This window comes from Chelonia mydas, chromosome 1 (genome assembly GCF_015237465.2).
Source record: "Chelonia mydas isolate rCheMyd1 chromosome 1, rCheMyd1.pri.v2, whole genome shotgun sequence".
NCBI classification, from domain to species: domain Eukaryota; kingdom Metazoa; phylum Chordata; order Testudines; family Cheloniidae; genus Chelonia; species Chelonia mydas.
This window is the reverse complement of record NC_057849.1, coordinates 207,147,565-207,167,140: the sequence shown is the minus strand read 5'-3', so window position 1 is coordinate 207,167,140 and position 19,576 is coordinate 207,147,565. Positions and strand designations below refer to the sequence as shown.

The window sequence follows — 19,576 nt, the reverse complement described above, 5'->3', positions numbered from 1 at the left end:
TAGGCAAGGACTGGCCTGTCTCCCAAGATCTGTGAGAGTGGTGGGTCATCCTTCAGGATAGCTTGTAGATCCTTGATGATGCGTTGGAGAGGTTTTAGTTGGGGGCTGAAGGTGATGGCTAGTGGCGTTCTGTTATTTTCTTTGTTGGGTCTGTCCTGTAGTAGGTAACTTCTGGGTATTCTTCTGGCTCTGTCAATCTGTTTCTCCACTTCATCAGGTGGGTACTGTAGTTGTAAGAACTCTTGATAAAGATCTTGTAGGTGTTTGTCTCTGTCTGAGGGGTTGGAGCAAATGAGGTTGTATCGTAGAGCTTGGCTGTAGACAATGGATCGTGTGATGTGGTCTGGATGAAAGCTGGAGGCATGTAGGTAGGAATAGCAGTCAGTAGGTTTCCGGTATAGGGTGGTGTTTATGTGACCATCGCTTACTAGCAGCATAGTGTTCAGGATCCCTTGTGTGGACTGGTCCAGGCTGAGGTTGATGGTGGGATGGAAATTGTTGAAATCATGGTGGAGTTCCTCAAGGGCTTCTTTTCCATGGGTCCAGATGATGAAGATGTCATCAATGTAGTGCAAGTAGAGTAGGGGCATTAGGGGACGAGAGCTGAGGAAGTGTTGTTCTAAGTCAGCCATAAAAATGTTGGCATAGTGTGGGGCCATGCGGGTACCCATAGCAGTGCCACTGATCTGAAGGTATACATTGTCCCCAAATGTGAAATAGTTATGGGTGAGGACAAAGTCACAAAGTTCAGCCACCAGGTTTGCTGTGACATTATCAAGGATACTGTTCCTGATGGCTTGTAGTCCATCTTTGTGTGGAATGTTGGTGTAGAGGGCTTCTACATCCATAGTGGCTAGTTTCCTCAGGAGGTCAGTGGTGTCTCGAAGATAGCTGGGAGTGCTGGTAGTGTAGGGCCTGAGGAGGGAGTCTACATAGCCAGACAATCCTGCTGTCAGAGTGCCAATGCCTGAGATGATGGGGCGTCCAGGATTTCCAGGTTTATGGATCTTGGGTAGCTGATAGAATACCCCAGGTCAGGGTTCTAGGGGTGTGTCTATGCGGATTTGTTCTTGTGCTTTTTCAGGGTGTTTCTTGAGCAGATGGTGTAGTTTCTTTTGGTAACCCTCAGTGGGATCAGAGGGTAATGGCTTGTAGAAAGTGGTGTTGGAGAGCTGCCTAGCAGCCTCTTGTTCATATTCCGACCTATTCATGATGACGACAGCACCTCCTTTGTCAGCCTTTTTGATTATGATGTCAGAGTTGTTCCTGAGGCTGTGGATGGCATTGTGTTCTGCATGGCTGAGGTTATGGGTCAAGTGATGCTGCTTTTCCACAATTTCAGCCTGTGCACGTCGGCGGAAGCACTCTATGTAGAAGTCCAGTCTGTTGTTTTGACCTTCAGGAGGAGTCCACCCAGAATCCTTCTTTTTGTAGTGTTAGTAGGAAGGTCTCTGTGGGTTAGTATGTTGTTCAGAGGTGTGTTGGAAATATTCCTTGAGTCGGAGACGTCGAAAATAGAATTCTAGGTCACCACAGAACTATATCATGTTTGTGGGGGTGGAGGGGAAGAAGGAGAGGCCCCAAGATAGGACAGATTCTTCTGCTGGGCTCAGAGTATAGCTGGATAGATTAACAATATTGCTGGGTGGGTTAAGGGAACCATTGTTGTGGCCCCTTGTGGCATGTAGTAGTTTAGTGTCCTTTTTCTTTTGTAAAGAAGCAAAGTATGTGTTGTAAATGGCTTGTCTAGTTTTGTGCTGGAAATGGCCCATCTTGATTATCACTACAAAAGGTCCCCCCCCCCGTCCCCCCCTGCTGGTAATAGCTCACCTTACCTGATCACTCTCGTTACAGGGTGTATGGTAACACCCACTGTTTCATGTTCTCTGTGTATTGTGACAGGGTTGGGCCGGATGGCTACAGGAGAGTAATAGAAGACAGATATATTAGCCCCAGGTTAAGTAGGTCCCTTTTCCCTGGGTAAGGTAACAGGGAAGGTTCCAGAACAATCAGGAACCTTCTGAGACAATTAAGACAGACAGGCTGATTAGAACACCTGCAGCCAATCAAGAAGCTGCTAGAATCAATTAAGGCAGGCTAATCCTGGGTTTAAAAAGGAGCTCACTTCAGTTTGTGGTGCGTGTATGAGGAGCTGGGAGCAAGAGGCACTAGGAGCTGAGAGTGAGAACGCGTACTGTTTGTAGGACTGAGGAGTACAAGCATTATCAGACACCAGGAGGAAGGTCCTATGGTGAGAATAAAGAAGGTGTTGGGAGGAGGCCATGGGAAGTAGCCCAGGGAGTTGTAGGTGTCGCACAGCTGTTCCAGGAGGCACTCTAGACAGCTGCATTCCACAGGGCCCTAGGCTGAAACCCAGAGTAGAGGGCGGGCCCAGGTTCCCGCCAAATCTCCCAACTCCTGGTCAGACACAGGAGGAGTCGACCTGGACTGTGCATTCAGAAAAACGGCCAAGCTGAGGGCTGCCGTGAAGCTCCAAGGTGAGCAAATCTGCCAATAAGCGCAAGACCCACCAAGGTAGAGGAGGAACTTTGCCACAGTATATAAAATCTCCCCACTGTATTTTCTACTGCATGCATCCGATGAAGTGAGCTGTAGCTCACGAAAGCTTATGCTCAAATAAATTTGTTAGTCTCTAAGGTGCCACAAGTACTCCTGTTCTTTTTACATGGTTGTTACCATGTTTTACATGGTTGATACTTGACTTGGTATCTGCAGTTCTTTCCTCCAGCAGCTTGTGACCAGCCATGAATACAGTGTCCCCAAACAGCCTTCTTAGAGTATGGTTTAATCGGAAGAGTGGGACCACAGCATAACAGGAGAAAAGGATTAAAACAACAAAAAGCCCACATGCATCTCTATCTTACCTAAACCTTAGGTAGGCCTCACTTTTCCCAGATACCCTAGCCTCTGGAGACTGGGCTTCAGTTTGCTGTCACAGTCTCTGCCTCTCTCCATGGACTGGAGGATTGTCAAGCTCTGTGCGAGGGGTCCCACGAGGACAGCACAGAGGAGGAGATGCAACCTGCCCTTTATGAAGCCATCGCAGGTAATGTTAAAGGCAGTGAGGGGTTTTGTGTTGCTGGAAGTGCCATCCTTCTTGCTCTGGACACGTGCCATCTCCCAGCATCCCGGCCTGTCTTTCGGATATCTCTTCCTGTCCAGTTGTTATCTTAATCTGAATTTGACCAAAACTCACTCTTTCTTCCCCCAGTCTCCCTTTCTGTCCCCTTTCTCCATCTCCATGGACAGCCTCACCACCCTCCCAGTCATTGAGGCCCATAAGCCAGGGTCCATCTTTGAATTACCCCTCTCACTGGACCCACGTGTTCAGGTCATTTTTAATCTGACCCCTTTTTCCTAAACGACATCTCTAAAATCTGCGCTTTACTCTCTCGTCCAAAACTCTCGTCCCACTCCCCTCAACTGTTATGACCTCTTCTTCTCCAGCCCTTCCTCCTTTCAAGTCTGTTTAGAACGCTGCTGTTAAAATCAACTTCTCGGGGATCTGACCACGTCAGCCTCGTCTGGGCGTCCCTCTGCCGGCTCTCCCTACACCTCCTCATCAGACACAACCCCCTTGGCTTTCCCAGTAAGGCCCTTTGTGAGTTAACTCTGCCCTGGCTGGCTGATCTACTGAGACTGGTCCCCATGGTCGCTTTGCCAGCATTCCCACCACCACCAGTCAGTTTCTCCCTTCAGCCCTGCGTGCTCCCGCCCACGCTGCCCCCGTGCATGGGGAAAACACTCCAGTAAAATCCAAACGGCCACTGCCTCCTCCTCCTCCAGTCTCCTGCCATGAAGCCTCCCAAACCCAGCCTGCTGATCACGGCCAGGCAGATGCTGAGCTGTGGCAGTCTCTTTTCCCATCCTTCCCTTCTCCTGCTCCTGTCCTCCCCCGCCCCGCAGAACCTTCTAACTCCACTGAGAAAGCTCCTTGGAGCTAGCAAACTGAACCAGTTCTTCCCCAGGCTCACTGCTTGTCTGGTGTATCCCCATCGCCCGCCCTTTGTCGGCTTCTGCCTTTAGATCATATGCCCGTCAGGGAAGGGAGTTGTAGGGGAACAGGCCCCTCAGGCTAAGATGAAGGCCAGTCCCTTGGCTGCAGGATGCAGCTCCTTTCCTTCTCCTTCTGAGAGCCCTTCAGGTGTCTGCCCCATTAATCTTCTGGAGATCCTCTTCCATGGGAAAGGGTCTGAGACATGAACAGGGCAAGGCTGATAAACATATTGAAGCTAATTATAATATTTGCCCTCTCTCTAGGAGCTCAGACCCCTATTCGTTTTGAAGGATGGTAGAGGGGAATGAGGGCACACACAGAGCCCTCTGCACGGGGGAAGTGGGGAACCTTGATATGGGGGAAATGGGGCACACACAGGGCCTCTGGCATGGAGAGGAGGACACTGGTATGGGGACTTAGGGGGGCATGGGTCAAGAGAGCATGGGGAGCATGTAGAGATCCCATGAGGTGGTGGTGGGGGGAATAGAGGGAAGCATGGAGGCCCAGTGTGTGCAATGCACTCAGCCTAAAGAAGCTACAAATCATGCAATCCCTTAACAGTCTTAAAGCACTTGACAAATGCTAATGAGAGAAGCCCCCTATAAGTGTCCCTCATGTTACATGTGGAGAAACTGAGGCACAGAAAGATGAAGCAACTTGCCCAAAAGTCACATAGGAAATGTGGGTTCAAACTGGGAATAGAATCCCTAGCCTCTCAGTGCCTCCTCGTGTTCTCACCCCCTGTCCTGGCCCATTCAATTCCACCTATTTCTGTTTTTCTCTTTCCCCTTCTTTCTTCTGCAACATTTTGTCCTCCTGGTCTTTCTGTTGTGTAGGGGCCTGTACTGTATTCAGAACAGCAAAAGTCCAACTCAGCCTGTGACAGAAACATTTTTTTCACACAAAAGGGAGACAGAGAATGAATTAGTCCAAACAAAAAGGTCTGCTGATACTACCCAAGGGCTCTTTAGCGATTATGAGGGGTAAACGAGGGGAGAATGGCATCAGACCTTAATGAAACAATATTGGTGTGTTGGAAATTCGGCCTAATTGGTGGACAAAATAATGAGGGGATGGGCTTATCACCCTCTTTTGAGGTTCTTTAAACAGAGATTTGGGGGGCAATCAAAACAAGGGGATGGGTGGATTGAAAGGAATGAGCTTCACGATTCTGGCTGCCACCCCCTCCACTCGCACCTTCTCCTGGGACCCCAGAATCCACCATGCCATTGTTGAGCTGTCGTCATCCTGGTCCTGAAAGGCGTCCTAACCACACCAGGCCACAGAAAGGGAATTGATTACTTTACCACCCCACCAGCTTCAGCTAAGTCCTGAATAACACCTGGAATGTGACCCTTGGTTGCCTCGCGTCAGTCCTTTGATGTCCTTTTCCTTTGATGATTTTTTTCTCTTTCCTATCACTCTCATTTTGCCTTTTGTTTACTAACAGACTGTCTTAGCTGGCCAAGACTGTCTCTTTCGCAACACTGCTGTGAGTGCATGACCAGAGAGGCAGCTAAAAGCAACCTCTTAAACTGCCTGATGCTGGTATAAGTTTGTCAGGTCTTGTCCCGGCTATGCCTGTTTTTTCCAGTAGTGAGGCTGCAAGTGAGAGTCAACACCAGAAACAGAAACTGCATTTTCTATCTTTGCTGTTCTTTTCTGTCCCCTTTTGGGTGTGTTTGTCTTGTTTTGGCTTAAAGGAAACAGGATCAGACTTCAACAACAGCAGCTGCAGCTAGGGTAGCCAACACTGTATTTCAAAAATAATATATATATAGATTAATTAATAATAATTAATAAGCAGTACTCACCTACATTCGCCAAGGGTCTTTCTTGCTGCTTTTTGCACTCAGCACCTCCCAATCTTATTGTACAGAGATTAAAAAAAAAAAGTGACATCCCGTAGAATAAGGGACTGTTGGCAACCCTAGACTCTCAACTGTTTCTCTTTTCCCCACAAAGGACAGTTAATACCATCTAAGGACAGTCAGAAAGCTCCCTACAGCAAAGAGAAAGGGAAGAAGAGATATTATTAAAATGAAAGCCTCATTTAGTATTTTACATTTCAACTGCTTTAACTGTTTTTCCTTCTTTTTCTGTACCTTTAATAAAAAGTTATACAGATTTTTAATGGTGGTTGCCATGGAATTAAGCAGGCCAAGGTCTCTGTATTCAAAACCCCAAACAATGCTTAACTGTTTAGTGTAGTACAATGACCAAGCCATGATAACATATTTGACTCTCTGGTCCATTTTATTCCATGGAAATTAACATAATACTTCCCAGTACCCATAGGAAACAATCTCTCTCCAACAAGGGCCCAGTGAAGAACTGAGGGATGCTGCTGGGCTGAAGTGGAAAAAAGAGACTAGAGTTTCCTGCGTGATAAAGAAATGTCTTTGTTTAATTTGGAGATCCCCATTTCCATCGCTTCCAAAGGATCAGTGATTCCCAAATTGAACTCTGCAGAGCTGCTTCTGCTGAAGTAGCCATCAAACATCAGACACTCAGGCTTTCTGCTAGCCCAGATCTGGCTATCCTTAGGACTTCCAGTGGTTTTTTCAACTGACCTCCAAAGCCCTTTCTGATAAAGAGGCCCAATTCTGAAAGCAGGCCCTCAGGTGGGGCCTGTCCAAGGCTGAATGGAAAGGTAGTGCTGGGATTCAAGGGCCCAGACCTGAGCAGAGTATCCAGGTGGTGTCTCCCCAAGAGCCATACAGAGGGGTGTTATCCCCTCATTGCTCCAGGACATGAAGCCTCAGAGATTGAGTAGTAACTCTGGTGATGTCTCCTCAGATCCACATAGAGAGGAACTATTCCTCACTACTCCAGAACGTGTATGGAGAATTCAGGACTGGGAGTAGCATGCTGGAAAGGAAGGTGTCTGTGAGACATCGAGGATTGACAAGTACATCTCTGGTGTAAGTCCAGTGACCTCCCTGGACTTTGTGTATGTTGCACAATATGATTAAGTTTGAAAATCTGGCCCTGAGGCAGGTGAATGTGGAAGACTCACTCCCCTCAGCTTGATTCCTAGACCTGGATCTGTGAAACAACCACTTCTCTTTGACAGCAGCTGCCAGTGAGGTTCCAGCCAGTACATCTGTGGCTCATATAAAGGTCCCAGATGCTGCAGTGAGGTATCATGAGCCACAGCTTTTAAAAGGCCTACAGCTTTTAGCATGGGACTGAGGGGGTAGATGGGTCACTTTAGTTGGGAACCTAGGTCTAGTCTGAGAAGAAAGGAGACTGCACACACAGGGAGGTGATTTGGTGATCCTTTAATGCAATTAGATAGTATGAGTGATACAGAGAATACATGAGTCGGAAGTCAGTGAGCCGTTGTTGTCCCAGTGAGGAGAAGGAGCAGCCTCTCTTCTATTAGTTGGCCAGGCTCTGAACCTAGTCCTTGCGGACCAGCAATTACCCTCTATTGTCCCCACTGATGAGTTTCAGCCTCAGAGCTATCATATGGATGGGGCATGGCTAGCTTCTCTCTGAAAACCAAGGAATTTGAGCAAAGAATGTTATGGGTAAAGGTAAAAAGGGGCCTCTTTACCCTTCACACTCTCTGTTCCTGCCCTGGCAATTCCAGTGGAGGAAGGAAGAGAGATGCTTCTCCCTGATGTAGTTACAATGGAATAGATAACCCATTGTTTCTGACTCCCTACTCTGGCACAGCCGCAATGCAGTTGGGTCTGTTGCACAAAGAGTAGATGGGATCAAAGGTCAGCCAATCTGCTGGGACATCTGACCTCAACACCTGGTGAGATGGCAGTGCCCTAGGGTGAGAAGAATCTATTTGTGTGATCCCTCTCCCTCCTCATATCTGCTCATGGTCCCTATGATCCAGTCCCGATAGCGCCCCACTCTGGTGTAAAGGCCATATGTGCCACACCGTGGTCCCCAGGAGACCAGGCCACCCACATAGTACTGTCTGTCATTGTGGGGGTCTTTGATGGCATAGGCTCCGCCACTGTCCCCAGAACAGCTGTCCTTTGTGCCATCTCCAGCACAGACCATGTTGTCAGTGAATTGGAAAGTGGTGGAATCAGCAGGTGGCTTCGGCTTCACACTACGGCATTGTGCCATGTCCACCACGGGGATCTGCGCCTTCATGAGATGGTAGACTCTGCTTCGGTTCTCTGTCCGGCCCCAGCCAGATATGTAGCCCAGTCTGCCTTTCTCCAGCTCATATTCAGGGGAACCACCAGGGAGGCAGAGTGGTGAGATCTTGGGGCCCATCTTCACAGGCGCCATCAGCTTCAGCAGCGCAATGTCATTATCAAAATTTGTCCGAGCTTCTGGGTTTGCCACCTTCATCCAGTTAGGGTGAATGAACACTTCTTCTTCAAACAGCTGTATGGGCTCCTCCTTCTGGAACTGTTGGTTGATGTTGGTCACCCCAGCATACATTGTGGGCTTGCTATTTGAATCATCCAGCACATGAGCTGCAGTCAGCACCCAGCGGTCCGAAATAAGTACCCCACCTCCCCGTGGGTGTTGGAATAAGACCTGCCAGGGGAAGTTGCCTGGCTTAGCACGGGTGCCCCCAAAAATCCTCTGCTGCTCCTCGATGGGTGTACTGGGGATCCCACAGACTAGAAGGGAAATAAAAAGGGAGAAACGCAATGGGAGAATTACCACTTGCTAGTAGGGTGGTTGTCTGTGCATCACTAAAAACCCCATAGTCCCCTCTCTCTCCTGTTTCCTTGACATCACCCTGGTCCAGAGTAACCTGAGTCTATGGCAGTTCTCTGTCAAATAATCTGCATCCAAAGTTTACAGAAAAGAAGAACTAAGGAACAGGGTTGTCAAATGATTAAAAAAATAATCACAATTAATTGTGAGTTTACAAAAATAGTCGTGAATAATCGCACTTTTAATCACACTGTTAAACAATAATAGAATACCAATTTAAATATATTATAAATATTTTGGATGTTTTTCTACATTTTCAATATATTGATTTCAATTACAACACATGATACAAAGTGTACACTGCTCACTTTATATTATTATTCTTATTACAAATATTTTGCACTGTAAAAAAGATAAAAGAAATAGTATTTGTCAATTTATCTCATACAAGTACTGTAATGCAATCTCTTTATCATGAAAATGCAGCTTACAAATGTAGAATTTTTTTTTACTTAACTGCACTCAAAACCAAAACAATGTAGAACTTTAGAGCCAGAAGCCTGCTCAGTCCTACTTCTTGTTCAGCCAATCACTAAGACAACCAAGTTTGTTTACATTTACGGAAGATAATTCTGCCTGATTCTTATTTACAATATCACCTGAAAGTGAGAAAGTGGTGTTCGCATGGCACTGTTGTAATATAAAGTGAGCAGTGTACACTTTGTATTTTGTATTGTAAATGAAGTCAATATACTTGAAAATGTAGAAAAACATCCAAAAATATTTATAATAAATTTAAATTGGTATTCTATTATTGTTTAACAGTGTAATTAAAAGTGCAATTTATCTCAACTATTTTTTAAAATCTCATTAATTTGTTTTGCGTTAATCGCTTGAGTTAAATGTGATTAGTTGACAGCCCACAGTAAGCAAATTTGGAAATAAAAAGTTTATTAACTTCAGTGAAGTATAAAAATGCCCATCCTTAAATTGTTCGCATTGTTGTTGAAGCCATGTTGGTTGAAGAACTCTGTGTAGCTCAAAAGCTTGTACCTTCCACCAACAAAAGTGGGTCCTCACCCACCTTGTCTCCTATGCACCCTCAAATTCTAATGTAGAAGTCAAGAAATTCACAGTTAAAGTCACCCAAACAGGCTCAGTTCTGCCCTTTTATCACTGCCAATCTCATATCGTCCATCTACTGTTCCCATCATTCTTGTTTTGCAATATTGTCCCTCAAGATGAAGGATTTCTTTGTGAAGGAGTTTGGTAAAGGCCGTAGAAAGAATTAAATCAGACAAACCCACTCTTTTGGAGAATATATATATGGACTCTGGATAGTCTGAAGTATAATGCACTGGTTTTACACATAGTTGTCTTTGATCTTTTGCCGTCACACTCTTCTCTGCTCGTGGTATGTAAATCCTATAGTGTAGGGGCTTTGGTTAGGAGAATCACAGGCAATGAGTCTCATGGATGCAGTGAAGCTGTGTGTTCTTTGAGGATAAAGTTGTCTGTGAGATTCAGCTTATTCAGTGATAATACAAGGCCCCACACGTAAGGCTGCTCACTATCATAATCTGTGAAGTCTGTGATTATTATTCACAATTATCCATCATTCTTTTGTGGATTTTATTCAATTAAAGTTAATGTCCCTAGTTTAGAATGTTAGGTTGTACAATTGCCAGGGCACAGTTTCAAACTTCACTGAAACTTAATTCATTGTTCTGTCATGGAGTTTCCTTAGTTTTATTTTTTAAAACATGTTTCAGGAGTTTCCCTTTCACAGGAGTCTATGCAGACATTGCAAGGTTCATGTCACAGAGTGAGCTGGCCCTTTCAGGGGGGCTGGCTCAGCCCCACCAGTACCTAGTTATCCACCTCCCAGATGGTGAGTTTGAGCTGGACCTGGTGGTTGGTTCAGGTGACCAGGCATCATATACCTCTAGCCATGAGTTGGTGCTTCCTATCAGAGGGAGCCTGCTGAATGAGTCACAAGTGAGAGACCTACAGGAGACCCAGAAAGCACTAGTGAAGAAGCTCTCCATACTAGCTAGAGGGACAGGCCTGGCTGGAGCTAACTGCAGCAAGGGGCAGGAGCAACTTAAGGAGCAATTAGAGACCCTGAGAAAGGATATTCAAGGTAGTCTGGCCAGGAGAGCATGGATGAGTATTGAAGAGAGTTAACATTTATGCTTTCTTAGGGGTTTAGGCTGGGCTTTCCAGCGAAGGTGAGTGAAGTCCCCTGTCTATTGCCCTGCTCCAAGAGCACATAATGGACTGCTGAGCCCAGGAGGGGGCTACAAGAGAAGCTACATCCAAGAGAGGGTGAAAAGTTTATGGGGCCTGGTGAGCTTGCACCTGACTAAACTGGGGAAGACCCAGCGTGAAGTTGCTGGACATCTGTTTTGTTTTTTAGACGTTTTTTGTTTACCTGCTGGAAGGGGATGAATTTTAATTTGTCTGAAGGGCTAAAACATGAGAACCAGCATAGGCAATAGTAGGGAAACTGAGGCGGCAGCAGGGTCCAATACTGGCTGCAGTGAGACCCTGTTCTGGTTCACTAGAAGACCGGTAGAGTTTATGTACTTCCCAGCTTCCTTCTGCTGCTCCCTCTGATCTTTCTCAGGAACCCACCGATCTCAGAAACACCAGATCTAATGTGACTCAAATTACCAGTCAAATTCTGCCCTGGAAAAGGAACCCAATTTTTCAGGCAGATTGGTTCAGCTTTCTTTAAATTAGAGAGAAGTGATGGAGAGAAACTGACTTTTAATGGTGATTGGGTCTCCACAAAACACACACACACACACACACAGAGAACATGCACACATAGACAAAGTTCTTTGTGATACCTGGGACACACGCTGGAAGCTCTGTTCCCATCTCTTCACTCACCCATTTCCCGCTGGCTGAACACCGATAAAGCCCTTGGAAAACACAGAAGCATGGAAAGGATTTCAGTACAAAACATCATGAGAATGTGACCAACAATTCTGGGGAACTGGTTTTCTTAGATCCTGTGGCAAGAAGGGATGACTGTGATCACCTAGTCTGCAAAACACAGGGCACAGGACTTCCATTAATTTATTAATTCCTGTGTGGGCTAGAGCAGATCTTTTAGAAAAACATCCAATTTTGATTTTAAAATGGCTAGTGATGGAGAATTCACAATGGCCCTTGGTCAGTTGTTCCAATGGATTAGTTACCCACCCTGTTAAAAATTTGCCTTATTTCCAGTATGAATTTGTCTAGCTTCAATTTCCAGCCATTGGATCTTGTTATACTTTTGTATGCGAGACTGAAGAGTCTATTATCAAACTTCTGTTCTCCATATAGGTACTTGTAGACTGAGATCAAGTCACCCGTTAACCTTCTCTTTGTTAAGTTAAATAGATTGAACTTCTTGAGTCTAGCACTATAAGGCATGTTTTCCAAACTTTTAATCATTCTCATAGCTCTTCTCTGAACTTTCTCCAATTTATCAGCATCTTAAATGAATTAGGGACCTCTGTGTTCTGACTGGACCCAGTATTCCAGTAGTGGCCATATCAGTGCCAAATACAGAGGTAATATAATCTTCCTACAGCTACTCAATATTCCCATTTATACATCCAAGGATCACATTAGCTCTTTTGGCCACAGCGTCACACTGGGAGTTCACAATTATCCACCATGACCCCCAAGTCTTTGTCAGGATCATGGCTTTCTAGGCTAGAATTCCCCCATCCTACAAATATGGCCTACATTCTTTGTTTCTAAATGCATACATTTACATTTGGCTGTATTAAAATGTTAAAACAAAGTGTTTGCTTGTGCCCAGTTTACCAACCAAGCCAGATCTCTCTGTATCAGTGACCTGTCCTTTTCATTATTTACCACTGCCCCAATTTTTGTGTTATCTGCAAACTTTATCGGTGACAATTTTATGTTTTCTTCCAGCTCATTGATAAAAACCCTAAAAGCCTAGGGCCAAGAACCAATGCCTGTGGGACCCCACTGGAAACACTGCTCTATGATGCTTCCCCATTTACAATTACATTTTGAGACCTATCAGTTAGCCAGTTTTTAATCTAGTTAATGTGTGGAAAGGGAGAGATTATTGTGCAAAGGTGACAGACTGACAGTGAGTACAGCCCAGTTAGCAGCAGAGTGAGCTCCCCCTCACACAGACGCAGAACCCCTGCCAATGTGCCTCAGCCCCTACCCTAGCAGGGAGTATGGTCTCTGTCCTATTAAATCCTTGACCTCTCTTCTGAAGCTGCCAGTGGCAGAGACTATCAGTGCCAGTTGTGATGGTGGGTTTTTTGGTGGTTTGGGCACCTGGGAGCTAGACTGAGAGCTCAGTAACACAATGCAAACAAACCACCAAACTCAGACACCATGGCAGTGACCATTGAACAGGACCATTAGCTACAAGCCCACCCAATTAGGGGTTTTTATCTGGGCGAGGCTGGGCTACACTAAACAGTTCAGTCTTCCCTAGGAATATAGTCCCAGCCTCAGCCCCATGAGGGGATCTTACTGGTGGCAGTCAGAATACAGCAATTGGACAATGCTCTTTCTTGGGTCTTTAATCACAGGCAGATGCCACCATGGCTGGGGAATGCCTACCATCCCCTCTGGTTTGCAGGGTATAATATGGTTCTTCGCAGTCATAGCGGATAACGGCTTCATACTGAGTCTCCTCAAATCCTGACAGGTAGGTGGCTTTGCCATTGTCAATAGTGTCAGGGACACCACAGTTCACAGCTGCAGAGAAAAACAGAAAGGACTGTTATCAAAGGGGTATCCCCACCCAACAATCCATTTACACTGTCTGACTAGGAACCACTGCAACCCCTCATTCGTCACTGGTCATCACTGCACTAGGCAGGCTCAGAGACCATTCCTCATTCCCCTGTGGATCACCCATTCCCTCACATCTAAGGTCAGATTGAAACTAATGCCCTAACGCTGAAAGGCCCATATCCCATTTCCAGATCTCCGACAGCCATAGAGGAAAGGGAAACTTACGGACACATTTGTGGTGCGAGTTGCTCCATTCTCCATTGCTTTGGCAGCTGGAGTGAAAGGCTGCTAGGCTGCCTTGTTGCTGAGTGAAAGAAGACTGTGTGTCAGTTACTGAGAGTAAAATGTAACCAAATTAAGCTCCCCTGTGGAGGGATTTCACTGAGATGTAGGGATCTCTGCAGAGCAGTCAGGTATAGAGGGAGGCAGAGTACTAGGTTAGACAAGGCTATTGATCTAACCTAGTCTGGAGTGGGGTGGAAGGTGTGACGTCATGGGGCTAAACAGGCCCAGTGGTCTGAGTCAGCCATAGCAAGACCAGTTTCAAGACTAGTGAGGGCATCCAGAGCCACTGCAGAACTGTTGAGGAAGGGGTCCCCATTTGTTCAAGTGGTTCTGTGCTGAAATCTGCACACAACATATTCTCTCCCTGTCAGGTTTTAAGGAACTGACCTTCAGCTTCCGTGGTGGGTAGGGAGGAAGGAGAAGGTGCTTCAGAGTGCCTGGGAGAGGTACTTTGAGGTCAACAGGGTTCTCAGGACATCTGGGGGGAAGGGATCATAGGACCCCATTGCAGGGCTGGATGGGCAGCTTACCATCTCAACCTCATAACCTTCCATGCAGGTCACCTTCACATAGTCCTTGAAGATGTAGTTGTCCTTCAGGGGGTCAAGAATAGAGTTTGGGGTGACAGTCTGGGGACAGGTTATTGCTTTGGGGAGGAAAGAGGATATCAGTGACTGATCAATTTGAGACTCACTTTCTCTTTTTTCCCACCTTTCTCTCTTTGACTCCCAGCCAGCAACCACCCTTTCACTGAAGCAACAGGCATCCACTTAGCCAAACCATCTATCCATCCTCTCTGTCTCAGAGCAGCAAAGTGAGCATTTTCCAAGGGTATTTACTCACGGTCCCCAAAGTAGCGCATTTTCCAGCCTTTCTTTTGTGCTGTTTTGTCTGTTTGGAAGATAATATCAAGAATATTGCTCCTGGTTTTAATTTTTGGAGGCCCTGGGAATTTGTTGCCACAATAGGGACCAAAATGTTGTTTTCCGTCTGTGAACTGGGAAAATAATAATCAAGAAGCAATGAAAAATTGGAAGAGAAGAGTAGGAGACAGAAAGAAAGTGAGAGAGATGGAGTCAAGGGGTGGGGGTTGGGTGGAATCTTAACAGGGATATACAGTTGGGATTAAGGTTGAGCAAGGAGAGGGGGCCCTGAATGTGAGGGGAAGGAAATCTCTAGTGGGGGAGGGACACATCTGGGATTAGGGGTGAGCAGGGAGAGGGGAACCCTGAGTATGAGGGGAGGGGAATCTCTAGGAAGACATGGCTGAGATCAGGGGTGAGCAGGGTAAGGGGACCCCAGTCATAAAGATCTCCTCTGTGTACCCCACCACCTACTGTTAAGCTGTCGGGGCAGTTCCCTTCTGAGTCGGCCGGTTCTACATCAAAGTCCCCACTCCTGATGTTCAGCACCACATGGTAGCCCGGCTCCAGGACCACACGGTATTCACAGTACGAGCTCTCAGGATACAGGTTGGGGTAGTTGGGGCTGGAGATTTCCCCTGACAGCTCAGTGAATACACTCCCACTGCAGTTCACTAGGGTTGAGGAAGGAACATGGACAGGGAGGTCAAGAAGGGAGATGAGGGGAGAGCCCCCACCTTCCAATCCACCTCCAGTGTCCTATCACCTGCATTAATCATGTCGAGACATTGCATCAGCCAGAAATGAGAACCTGTCTCTCCCCTTGGTGGACCAGGAGAGGATTGTTCTCCCATCCACTTTCTGGGAATCTCATTTCCTAGTGTCCTGAGCAGTGGTGCTCTGGGTCCTTCATCTGGGGAGACAACTGCACAGATCCCCCTGGAATGGGTGATGGGTCCTGAGCACCTGTCCTTTGGTTCAATCTCATCCCCATTTCTCCTAGTTCTCCCCCTTCAACCTTCCAGAAACAATGCCCCATCATCTCTGATTTGTGCCCCTCACACATATGTTGATAGTGTTTGTGTTACACAACCAACAAGGGCTTTGCCTAGCTGGTGGGATTTAGCTCTTTGAATGTACCCCTCTGATTCCCTGTGCATTTTGGGCTCCTCTCTGAGCTCTCTCAGTTTGTCACTCTTTTCTTACAATTAAGGATCCCATGCTGCCTACAGTACCCCAGGTGGGGTCTCCCCAAGCTCTATGGAGAAGGACTGTCCCCTCTCTGTTCTGGGATGTGAGGCCTCTGAGACTGGGTCCCCTGCAGCTGAGCACAGTATCCTGGTGGGATCTTCTCAGGACTGTATTGATACTTCCATGCTCCAGGATGCTTCCATTTATTCAACCTCCAAAATTGCACTGGCCTCTCTGGAAGCCAAAACACTTTGCAAACTTCTGGTTTACTGGTCTCTTTAGTTCTTTACTGCCTCCCATTGTTTAGTGCTATTCCTCCCCGTTCAGATGGTGAATCATTTTGCTATTCCCATTCTATATCCCATTGGTTTATTGTCCTGTACTCCCTGTTTATTGCAGCTCCTTCCCATTTACCATCCCCTGTGCATTTCCTTAACAGTCAGACCACCCATGGAGAAGTTCCTCCCAGTTCAGTGTCAGTGGTGCCTATATCACCTCCTGCTCTTACCTCCACACGTCTTCTGATCGTCATGCAGGAAGTACTCTGGGGGGCAGGAGCAGAAGTAACCACCAATGTAGTTATTGCAATAGTGGCTGCAGGCATCCTCCATGAAATCCATGCACTCATTCACATCTGCAAGGAGTAAAGGGAGACCAGAGTGTGCCGAGCATGAGAGAGGAAACTGGGGGAAGAAAGCAGGTTATGATTAGGGAGTGGGGTAAACAGGCATTGATGCCAAGCAGTAGAGGTCTCTCAAGTAGAAGCACTAAAGCAGGGTGCTGACTGGCACTGCTGTGGAGAAGCTCACTCTGCTGGTGTTTCTCCCAGTTGGGCAGTGATAGGACAGCACTGTGAGGAAGACCTTGGTGCCAAAGCCCCTCCCTCCTGCCAGTCGTTGGACACGCTCAACAGAAACTCATGTCCACAGGGCACTCTAGAGACTCAGAGGCAGGCCCAGTCTTACCCACTGCAACATAGTAGGCAGTGAAACCAGTGAAACGCTCCTCATTGGAAAAGTCTGACTGGAAAGTCACAGTCAGGGTGTTATAAGGGACATAGAATTCCTTCAGGATTGGGGAACCAGGGTCTCTGCTGCGTTTTCGCCCACAGAGCAGGCCCTCGACATGGTCACCGGACAGGATCTGCAGAGGGACAGACAGAGAAGTCTTGTCTCACTAGAGAAATTTGTTGTGGTTATCAACATTTGAGCCCCTTGGCACAATAGCAATATGCTCCATGTCTACACCCAAGCTCCCTCAGCAGCTCATTATCATGCAACCAGTTACACTGCATAGTTTATGATTGTTCAGAGGTTAACTTTGAGTCACTTCAGGCTTAAGTGTTTGGGTGCCAGCATGAAGGTCAATGGCAGTCATAGCTAAAATAGCCTTTGCACAAACAGGGTTCATTGACTGAGGTCGTGACTGGAAGGGGGCATTAGTAGCAGTTGGGAGGGCATTTCTAATGGAGACAATGTGGGGGACATAATTGGAAGGGAAATGGGGTGGGGTGAGAGTGGACACTGACTGGCAAACTACCGGAGGCTCAGTGGCTGAGACAGCTGTGGAATGGAGCTGGTAGCTCTGCGTATAATCCTGTAGTGAGAACAGGTGACCAGAGGGCATTGAAACTGAATTGGTTTAAACAGTGCTAGTGTGGATGCCAGGCAAAACTTAAATTGATTCAGCTATGGCTAGTGTGGACGCACTGAATCATTTGTGCTTCAGTTCAACACCAGGAGGGGCTGGTAGGTCCCCTATTCCAGTCCTGGGCTCCCATAAAGAGTTCTTCCCCACAGGCCCCACTGAGCTCTGCTGCTGCTCCTCAGTCCTGCCCCACAATCCCCTCTGTTCCCCTGAGTAGGGGTGGATGGGGTACTGTACCTTCACAGAGTCATACTCGCAGTCCTGGGATGGCTCTATGTCTAGGTGGGTGAAATAGAGGCGGATGCCATACCCTGGGGGGACACTGATTTCCCAGGACTCCTTCACATCATTGGGGTACCCCTGAGGATAGTTAGGGGACAGAATCTCGCCATACATGGGGGCTGCATCAGCCCAGGCCAGGAGGCAACAGAGGATGAGCCACCTGAGAGAGGGAAGAGGAAGGCAATGTTACCGGAGTGCTCTATGTCTGGTTATATGTAAATAGTTCATAGAAAAGTGCCAGTGGGTGGCTCTGAAGATTAATATGTAGCCTAGTTCCAGAGTTTTTCAATAGCAATGAGACTTGCTGTTGTACACTGAGAATAGCTTGCAGCTCTTTACATGGCGCTCTTGCCAGGTGAGACATTGGCTCTGATTCCATTCCCAGACCTAGTCTTCCACTTCCTGGGTGCTGGAAGTGCTACAGGGGCTGGGTCCAGCACTGCCTGGGGGTTAGTCCCTGCAGGGAAGCTAGGTCCCATTCCCTGTTTCCATCCCTGGGACCTGGGAAAGCTGTAGTTAAATCCAGATTCCAGAATTGATGCAAGACTCAAGGAGAGCAGCATTGTTCATTAAATTATTAATTAGCCAAAACTCCCCTTCTATACCCAGCAACTCACCACTTCTGCAAAAGTTCCATCCTGTGTCCTTCCTGAAAAGCCTCAGCTTCTGGACTTTGGAGTTACGGGACTGGGACAAAAACAACAGCACTGATTAGTGTTTTCTCTCTGTGTGCGTGCTTGGTGGGCAGGACAACAGTTTCAATGTCCCAACTCATGGGGAACATGCCAAAGCAACTTTAGTTCCTATGCCTGGAGAGGAAGCTGTACCTCTCATCCAAATAACAGCAACTCCTCCACTATAGCACCTCAGCACCACGGTGGGGTGTAGGGGTCAGTACTGACTCACAGTGGAGAGCACCCCCTATGAATCACACACACACCCAATTACACAGCATCCTCAAGCACCAGGCTAGGGTATTTGAATCAGTACTAACTCAATGTAGAAAGTGCTCCCTGCTGAGTCACCCAGCTTACAGCACAGAATCCCCTGTACTATACTGGAGTCTGGGGACAGTGCCTCCTATTGCTTTCTGCTGTACCACACGGATTAACCCCTTTCCGATCCAAGCAACCCAAACAATAGCAATGGGGAACGGTGTCCATGCCCATTTCTAACGTTAGTTTGGGAGATTTTACCTTCTCTCTCCGTCTTTGCCTGTTTCTCTCTCCCTGTCCCGTCTCTCTTTTTTTCTGTCTCCAGACCACATCCCAGTCAGTGATGTAGGGAATTGACAGGGAAGGGTCTGAGCCTTTACTCACAATGCTGTAGCACCCCCTGCCTGTGGAATGTGGCTTCCCTGCCTCTCCTTCTCAGATAAAGCTTTTTCACGTCCTAAGCTCCCACGCAGCGGAATTTCCAGAGCCTGTTTCACAATCCCCTTGGCTGAGTCCCTGGGATGGGAGCATGTGGATCTGGGCTGGGTTAGCACATGCTGGTTTTCGGGGAAATCAGGTGACTTTTGGGAAGAGGGAGGGCAAGGGAAATTCCAGCTGGAAAGAATTAATCTCTGACACACACACATCCCACTCGCGGGAGGCTGGCTGTGAAGGTCAGAGGATTTGGAGAAGGAGCAACCCTGATAAGAAGTTGTCAATAAAGGCTTTAAGTGTTAAGAAAAGGTGCTGGCCCCTCAGCTCCAGACAGTCATAGAGCAGCCACCACAACTACACTGTCCCCTGCTAAAGTGCCTCACCAGGACTCCTTCGAAGGAGAAAGGTGATTCAGTCTCTGCGGCCCATTAACTCCTGGGTCTCTCTGCTTGAGGCTGCCAGCAAGGGCCAGTTAGTGCCAGTTG

At 47.2% G+C, this 19,576-nt stretch overlaps 1 protein-coding gene across 2 annotated transcripts; it reads right to left on the bottom strand.

The window, feature by feature from the left end:
• Window positions 1-7,287: 7,287 nt before the first annotated feature.
• C1S (complement C1s) lies at window positions 7,288-19,110 on the bottom strand. 2 transcript variants are annotated; one of them, XM_007072329.4, is made up of 12 exons: window positions 18,918-19,110; window positions 18,339-18,408; window positions 17,677-17,881; window positions 16,758-16,935; window positions 16,301-16,426; window positions 15,076-15,275; window positions 14,582-14,735; window positions 14,269-14,384; window positions 13,679-13,757; window positions 13,277-13,414; window positions 11,518-11,592; window positions 7,288-8,622 (listed from the first exon to the last, which is right to left on the bottom strand). In XM_007072329.4, the coding sequence occupies exons 2-12, from the start codon at window positions 18,356-18,358 to the stop codon at window positions 7,820-7,822; spliced, it is 2,094 nt and encodes a 697-aa protein (XP_007072391.1). In that variant the 5' UTR covers window positions 18,359-18,408; window positions 18,918-19,110; the 3' UTR covers window positions 7,288-7,819. The 2 variants fall into 2 exon arrangements, with proteins under 2 accessions (XP_007072391.1, XP_043398209.1); XM_043542274.1 differs by lacking the exon at window positions 18,918-19,110 and having other exon boundaries at window positions 18,339-18,426.
• Between the last annotated feature and the right edge of the window lie 466 nt (window positions 19,111-19,576).